General features: G+C 38.2%; 1 protein-coding gene across 1 annotated transcript in view; it reads right to left on the bottom strand.

The window, feature by feature from the left end:
- Nucleotides 1-349: 349 nt before the first annotated feature.
- The window catches only part of RAD21 (RAD21 cohesin complex component), a 31,734-nt gene continuing 23,397 nt past the window's right edge, over nt 350-8,686 (bottom strand). The window contains exons 10-14 of the mRNA XM_055128675.1: nt 7,389-7,548; nt 6,872-7,020; nt 4,333-4,482; nt 2,703-2,786; nt 350-2,064 (exon numbers count right to left, since the gene is read on the bottom strand). Coding sequence (XP_054984650.1) covers nt 1,873-2,064; nt 2,703-2,786; nt 4,333-4,482; nt 6,872-7,020; nt 7,389-7,548 — 735 coding nt within the window. The 3' untranslated portion in view covers nt 350-1,872. The remainder of the gene's footprint in view (nt 2,065-2,702; nt 2,787-4,332; nt 4,483-6,871; nt 7,021-7,388; nt 7,549-8,686) is intronic.

Below are 8,686 nucleotides of genomic sequence, written 5' to 3'. Positions count from 1 at the left end.
TGCTCCCTCTATAACTGCAACAGACTGTAAGGTTGAAGAACCTCTTAACTCTTACGTACTTCTCCTTTTCTTGACATTTAGCATCTTGGATTTGCTTTATCTTGAAATACAAATAGTAGACTTACATTTGTCTTTGCTTTAGCCATGTCTCTTCAAACTCTCCACCCCGTTTCTTACCTCCTTTTCATGTCTTTCTTTGCTCTGAACTTCATTCATCTTCTAGTTAAGGCTTCCTCTGGCTAACCTAGAGATTCCCATATAAAATAATAAAACCTCTAGATGAGACTTTACTAACAATTTTGCCATCAATGTTTTTCTGGGAGACACAAGTGAATAATACTCCAAAATATACAGCTTATAACACAACTTTTATTAGAAAAGTTATACATAACATAGCATCAACTATTTTCAAGAACAATATTAAACCCGATAAGCAACAAAAACCAGACTAACAAAATGTGTAACAAGTAACTAATGACCTTTCTATAATCAAACATTCAATTATCTACAATGTCTTTTTACAAAGGGAGAAAAATCCATGGTTTACAGGCACATCATATTGAAAATAAAGCTGCAATAGCAATTTTATACAATTACCATTCTCAAAAACGGAATCAAAACATTAATTACGAGTCCACAAATTTAAAACATTTCACATAATTTTAAATTACGGGGTACACACTGAATGCTGTTTCAAAAGTGATATCTTTCCCCCACAAAAGTGCCAACACTTAAGCTAGAACTTTCAGTGTGAGTAATTCTGCCCTAAAAAGTTAAGACATGATTTGAAAATCGTAGTCACATAATTTCTGGTGCTATCTGGTCTGTTAATAATAAAGCCTTTATTTGGAATTTTTTTTCTTCACTTAAATTACAGGAAACGGGATATAGGATTTGTTGCAAAGCTATTAAAATTTCAAACACAGGACTGTGCAGAATTGATAAGAGATCAGTACTAAAAACTTATAATAAATATCAGAGAAGCCATTAGTTTTTACAGCACTGTATGCTTAAAGGTTAAGTTAACCAGGTTAAGTTCCCCATCAGTTTGTCCTTGTCCTTTCAGTTGGCTAGCAATTTCTATTTTCATGATTCGAATATGCAGTATATCCAACATTAAAAAAATCTTTGATTTATAGCTCCTGGAAAGTTGCTTTTTATAGTCTTTCTATTCTAAAAAGTCATTATCTGCTCGTTTTTTGAGCTTTACTAAAACAGTATTCAGGACTGCAAGATTAATTATAAAGTAGTTTTAAATGGAATGATTTACAAAATAGAACAATTTAAAATCAAGTCCATTGTAGCTGAAGGGTATCAGTTACAACAGTTTCGCACATCCATATTCCTCCCCCCCCACCCCTGCCCATTATGGAATTATATTTTAAAAACGTACTTCAAGAATACCTCTGTAGTTCGGGATACTCTCCCGAAGCACAGTGGTTACAAGAAGACTGCCGGTGTTCCTCACAGGAAAAGAATGTCTATCAAATTACTCAGTACAGCATAGTTCTTACAATGTCATTTTTCCTGGTAGTTTCTTTTCCAATGCAGTAAAGAACAAAGATTAAAATTCCAACTTTTGACTGCTACTCAACATTATTACATGTGCTAGTACTGCACACACTGGTTCTGAACTGATAAAATTTTCCGAGCCTGTGGGGTGCTTGTTTTTTCTTCACAAACAATCCACATAAGCAAATTCCTTAACGATGAAATTGATAAAATACTGGAGAAAAAAAATAGAAAAGAAAAACGCAGTGACTCTGTACAGACAAAAAGCTAAACTTTCCCCAAGGGTTTTGTATGCCCTACACATGGGGGCAATTTGTACACACTAGTGCAATGAACACTAGCTATAATGCTTCTATCCGCTCAAATAATGTGGAACCTGGGTCCAGGGGTGGCGATGATGTCACTGTATGGCTCTTCCTGGGTCAGCTCAATAGCCTGTTGCTTTTTGAGAACCAAGAAGCTGTAGAACTTCGCAGCAGCTTGTTTCCTGTTTGTGTTTCGACATAATTCAAGCAAACTTATAGATTCAGCTCCAGTTTTAGCAAGAGCTCGCTGAAATAAGAAAAAGAATTAAATGAATATACTATATACTACAGATTAGCAACTGGGGGTGGAGGGAGGGGCAAGGCAGTGCTGAGGACTGAACTCCAGGCCTCCCAAATGCAGCAAATTTATCCCAGCTGTGACCTCCCTGGCCCTAGAATATTTAAAGGATATAGATGAAACAGTACATATACATTTCGTTGTGGTGTTGGTTGAACTTTTTTGATTCTCACATTAATCCAAAAGGTAAATGGATATTTTGTTTAAAAAAAAAAAATCAAAGACTCAAGAAATAAGCAAATCTGTTTCTGTTTCAAAAGTACATTAAAACAACCATTGTTCTTACAACTATCCTTTAAATTTCAGGAAACTTTGGGGAACTGAATGGTTATTATCACCGATATACAAAATAACTAGGCTGTATCTGATTCAGGTTCAAAGCTGACACTATGTAATGATTGGGCAACTTTACTCAACCAAAACTGAGACAACAAAGATAAAGGTGTTTCATAAAGCATCACCAGAGTTCTGCTTCCAAGATAATCATGTGAGAAGGAACAACTGGCTTCCTCCTGTCCTAACTTACTGGTTACTGCATGAAGTGTTTCCTGAATTAGCACTGGTGAATCTTTTTCCTGTAAACATACCTGAAGACCATGAAGCATTTGCTGAGTTCTCTTGTTCCATCTTCTTTCTTCTTGATCCTGATCACCCCCTGAGGCATCTTCATCCTAAATTTAGAAGAGAAAAAACAAAGCTGTATATTGTAGTAGACGAATGCACTCAAAGTTACACAAACATTCAATTAGCAACTACTATGTATTTAATCTACCTACAAGCTAACATTTGAATATGATTCTATATTATTATTTTGGGCTGGAGTAATAGGCACAGCGGGTGGGGCAGTTGCCTTGCATGCAGCCGACCCAAGTTCAATTCTTCTGCCCCTCTCAGGGAGCCTGGAAAGCTACTGAGAGTATCTTGCCCCCAAGGCAAGCTACCCATGGCATATTTCAATAAGCCAAAAACAGTAACAAGTCTAGCAATGGAAACGTTACTGGTGCCCGCTCGAACAAACTGATGAGCAACGGGATGATAGTGATATAGTGATTATTATTCTGTAACTCCCTAATCTCATTTTGGACCAGTCCTAAGAGACTGTAGACTAGCTCAGCAGTACTCATTTAATAATGTTTTAAAAATGAATTTGGTAGGGTCAGGCATTGACTTTGCACACAGCCAACTAGGGTTGGACCCCTGGCATCCCATAAGGTCTTCTTCATCTTGGCCAGGAGTAAGCCCTGAACACTGTGGAGTGTGGCCCAACCTCCCCTCCCCCAAAGCTCTGATGCAACTTGGAAGGCATTTTATGCCTGAAGGTCTAAACACAGTATCTGAGGCCAGAGATAACTCTATAGGCTAAGCACATGCAAGCTTTACATGGCAGGCCCAGATTTGATTCCTTGCACCATGCAGAGCTAGGGAGCATGCTGTCCTGACCATTGCTGGCTACGGGGTCTACAACATAAAAAAATAATTTAGGAAATGTAAACACAGTATTTATCAGAGCATCAAACAGATCATGGATCTTAAACAACAATATCAATGATCCAAGAGAAAAAGAAACCAAAATCCTTAAGAAAGAATAATAAAAAACAAAACCCAGGGCAAAAGTATGCCCCAGGAAAAGGTGATCCTAAAGCATCTAAGTTTTTGGGTCTTGGGGGGCCGTACCCTGTAGTATTCAGGGGCTACTCCTGACAGGTGCTGTTAGCCCACCAAGCTCTCTGCCTGGTCTGCTACTTCAGGAATGAATTTCCATATCTAGTCATTCAAACACCAGTTACTCTTTAGCCATTGCACCCTACCGTGTGTCTAATTGAAACAAAAGCCCAGGACAATGGGAAGGGACAATGGGAAGCAATGAGCTGTGGAGAATAAAATGTTGGTGTTCTTAACAATAGCCCAGATCAGTGTGTCTTCCAATTCTTTTAACAATATGCAGATTGGTGGTCAAAAACCATTGTGTAAAACAGCAAAACTTTTTTCTTGGACCTGCAAGAAACTTCTACCGGTTGGCTATGGTTCATGGCTTGGTAGCTGGAAACTACTTGTTCACATCACTAAGACTGTGGTTCAATTCTGCTTTTCACTCTGTGTCACTCAGTGTCAGTTAATTTCAATATAAAAAGGTTAAAAAAAAAAAAAAGCTGCTGAATATTTTTGTGAGGTCTGGAATGAAAATTCATCCCTAAAATCTTTTTTAGAGTTCCTTACCTCCTCTTCTTCATCATCTTCTTTCTCCTTTTCTTTCTCCTTCTCTTTTTCTGGTAGAAGCTGTAACTCTGGAATCAACTGACAGATATTTGTAGGCTCTTCTGGGGGCAGCTCCACTGGAGGCATTTCCATCTGTTCTACCTGCTGAGGCTTAAAGCAATAAAAACAAGATAATTATAATAATGCCCCAAATTGAAAATACTGAGATATACAAGAGAAATCCGCAACTAGTAAGAAAAAATAAACAGTAAAGTACCACATCGTCTACAAATTCTATGGGAACGTAACGAAAGCTTCAATACAAATCAGCATGGTAATATTAACCCATGATGAATTAAAACTATGTTACAGCTATTGTAACATAGCCTTTAAAATCATTATCTTGTGCTCTCAGAGCTTTGGCACGCTTAGGGCATCAAGTAATATGGAGTGTATTTTTCCAGGTTGTTCTGTATTTCCATCCTCTAAGTTTTTCTCAGTATTACTTGAGAATTCATAAAGACATGCATCAGGTGGTATGCCACTACCAAAGGGCATAGAAAAACATTCCTTGAAATTCACTACTTATTCTGCCAATCCCTGTTGAGGGCGACTAAACCTTTACTTCAGGTTGCCAAAAATACCCCTCTTGCTGAGTTTAATTTATTCCACAGATTTAAGACTGATAAATTCTTATTTCTTTTAAATCCATTTAGGTTTTCTATTGTATACAAACTTAATAGTAGTTTGAGAGAACTAACTAGACGTCAGTTCATACTTTCCTAGCGATTTGACAAACATATTCTGATTACTTTATAAGGCAGCCTCCACAATGCCTGGTACTGGAGTGAGGCTGAAATGTTTGCTAAAGAGTAAGTTGGAAGAACATGGATAAAGAGCCCAGGGTAAGGTTTGTGCAAATACATACTATCCATTGACTATAAACAAAGCAAAAAAAATCCAACCATTGCCAAAATTGTCAAGTATGACTCTTGGCTCAGGTACAATCAATGTTGTATTATCATCAATCACGTCCTAAAGAAAGGCCTGGTTTAGGGAAGAAAATAACCACATATACACGAAACTATAATCTAACATTATCGAAAGGAAACAAGACTACTTTCATTCCAAATAGTAATCTGTACTCATATTCACAGAAGCACCATTGACAATTACTTAGGCAGGGAAACAACCCAATCTCTCCCCACCTGGTTATTGCTGCCACATCAGGGAGTGCTTGGGGCAGGCAATCCTGGTTCTATGCTAAGGGAATCATGATCAAATCTGGCCCTCCATTTAGGGTGTTCCCCCTACACCCCTCCTCTCTCTCTCTAATTTTTAAAATTTTATTGAATCACCGTGAGGTAGTTACAAGCTTCCATACAATATCACAATGATCAAACACCCATCCCTCCACCAGTGCACATTCCCCACCACCAATATCCTGGGTACACCCCCCCTTTCCCACCCTCCTCCTGCCTTTAAGGCAGACAATATTCCCCATACTCTCTCTCTACTTTTGGGCATTATAGCTTGTAACACAGACACTGACAGGTCATCATGTTTGGTCCATTATCTACTTTCGGCATGCATCTCCCATCCCAACTGGTTCCTCCAGTCATCGTTTTCTTAGTGATCCCTTCTCTATTCCATCTGCCTTCTCTTCTCCACTATGAAGCAGTCTTCCAGCTATGGGGCAATTGCCCTGGCCGTTGTATCTACTGTCCTTGGGTGTCAGCCTCAAGTGATGTTATTTTATACTCCACAAATGAGTGCAGTCAAGATTCTCTTTTCATTAGCATGTAAATTCATTTAAAATGTATTTCTCAGGTTTCACTTTTAACCAGTACCACATACTGCCTTTTCTTAATCCTGCACTAACACTGAGAAATGGAAAAAAAAAAAAATTAAACCCAAGTTCAGAAACACAGATCTACATTAGTCACAAATGCTGACTCTAGTAATGCCAGCTGTATTGTATTACCCCATTCAAAATTCTTCAATTTCTGGAACGCAGTCACTTGACACCTCAAACTCTACAGCACTGATAAGCCAGGAATAGTACACAACATTAGACGGGATGTAATTTAGAAGGCAACCAATATAGTTTGAGAGAAACAACAATCTCCACACCCTTTCTTCTAAGGAAGTATTTTTTTTTTATCATTTTTAGGAGATTTCTTTTTAACAAGCAATATAAAATAAATCATTCAGGGCCTGCCACAGAGGTAAGATTGAGGGAAATTGGAAACAATGGTGGTGGAAAGGTGCAACGGTGGTGAGATTGGTGTTGGAATAGTGCATGTAATAAATCACCACAAAAAATTTATAAAAATAAATCAAAAAATAAACAAGACTTCACTCAAGAGTCACAAAGTCCTAAGATATTCTTTCCCATGAGCACAGTAAGTTCAATTCCCCAGCTGCCATTCTTTCCTTCTGGACCCATGTCCTTTTCTGCCTGAACCAAGTTCTCTGAAAGCAGGACTAACCAGTTAGCTTTTAGCAGATATCTAAAGTGACCGAGTACACATTTTTGATGGGAGAGATTCACACTCACAGGCATCACAGGCTCTGGGTCAACCTGTCCTGCTTTCCGCTTCACTCCCTGAGGTGGCGGCGGGGGCATGGCCGACTCGTCCAAGTTTGTCCTGCTAGTCTCCAGTGCCGACTCTTGGAGGCGGCTAGGCTCTTCCAAAATGGGTTCATCTGTGATTGGTCACATGAAGAATAGATTTAGGAAACACAGCCTTACGATATTTCAGAACCATTTAGTTTTAATAATCTGTTATGTGTAATATACCATAGCTACTTTTTAAAAGAAGGCCAAATAACAGTTTATTTCCACAGTCCCACCTTCACTCCAATGCAAGGTAATCCTCCAGATTATCTCAGCCAGTTCTACACTTTACACCTTTCTAGAAACAAAATGTCAACTCTAACGAACAATATAAAAAAAGTTTTCCTATCCAAAAACTGGCGTATACTTCTGTGTTCCTGATTTTACTTTGGAATGTGTATGTGTATTTGGCAATATACAGTTAAAACCAAATGAGAGTTATTCCAATGTAACAGACCAATAACATCACGCTGTTGATGTTGCTGCTGCTGTTCCTCCCTGGGAACCTCTGGGTTTTCAAATTCTTTGAGGAATTCATCCAAATTATCAGCCTCTCCTCCTTTCCTCCTTTTCCTCAGGTCTTCAGGTACTAGTGGTGTAAGACAGCGTGTAAAGAGCTGAAAAAAAAAATTAAGGAAAACTCTAATTATGAAATAAACCACTGTAAGAAAACACACCATTATAATTCTCATATTCCATAGGTATGTCATAATAACTGCAAGCAGTATATATTTTCAGCATGGTTTGCAAGAACACTTGGTCATACTCTGTCCCTTTGAAATTTTAACTGTAGAATTTTAAAAGTTAAAAACATTTCAGTGTTCTATAACAGATAATTATTGTTTTGAAGAGATTTCACTGCAGTTTATTTCAATATTCATATATTTAAAACTCTGACCCCCTTACATTATACCATAACCAGGGCCTAGGATTTCCTGAAAGGGTCAGAATGCATGCCTTGGATGCGGAGTCTTATAGCCATGCCAGTACTGTCAGGTGTAGCTTGGAGGCTGTCAGACTAACTACCATGTCTGAACAAAGCAGCAATGCCAGGTTAAATCATTAAACCTTCAGGCCTGCAGACTGAGGCTGAGTATCACTGGGAGTGGGCCCCCGGGTCTCCTTGGCCCTGCTTGGGAGCCTCCCACCTCCCTGACTGTAAAAGGTATGTATACAGTCATCTCATTAACAGACTAATCACATGATATTCAACTGAGATACACACTATGTATCCCACATCTGAACCTCTGTGGGTGTTACTTAAGGTCTACCAGTGTCAAAAAACTAAAGTACTTAAGACCCAGTCTCCAAATTATTACAACTTTGCTTTCAATAAACAGCAGTCTTACAGTTGTCCTGCTAATTTAAAATACCTTAGAAAGCCGAATTACTTCTAAATATTATTTCAGCTTTACTCAGAATGATAGTATAAGAGTGTTTGCTTCACTCATCAGGTAAGAGGCCTCAGAACACTGTTCTGGGATGATCTAGAATTTTAAGTAAAAAAGCATTCTCAAAAAGTCAAAATTCTATATTGTGGAGAAATTAATAGCATCCAAAGTTTGAAGCAAAAAGCACATTAGTTTTAATAAAGTAAAAAAAAATGCAAATCTAAAGTTCAGTATGCTCCAATACAACATACTCTAATAGTTTGTCATAGGGATTTTCGGGGGAGCAATCTATTACTCCTCTTTCTCCTCTGGAAATCCAATCGCTGCCGATTATTTCAGGGAGCAGGTCATATTATGAGAATAA

Source organism: Sorex araneus, chromosome 2 (assembly GCF_027595985.1).
Source record: "Sorex araneus isolate mSorAra2 chromosome 2, mSorAra2.pri, whole genome shotgun sequence".
Lineage (NCBI taxonomy): Eukaryota > Metazoa > Chordata > Mammalia > Eulipotyphla > Soricidae > Sorex > Sorex araneus.
Note: the sequence above shows the minus strand (reverse complement) of the source record. Positions and strands in the feature narration are given on the sequence as shown.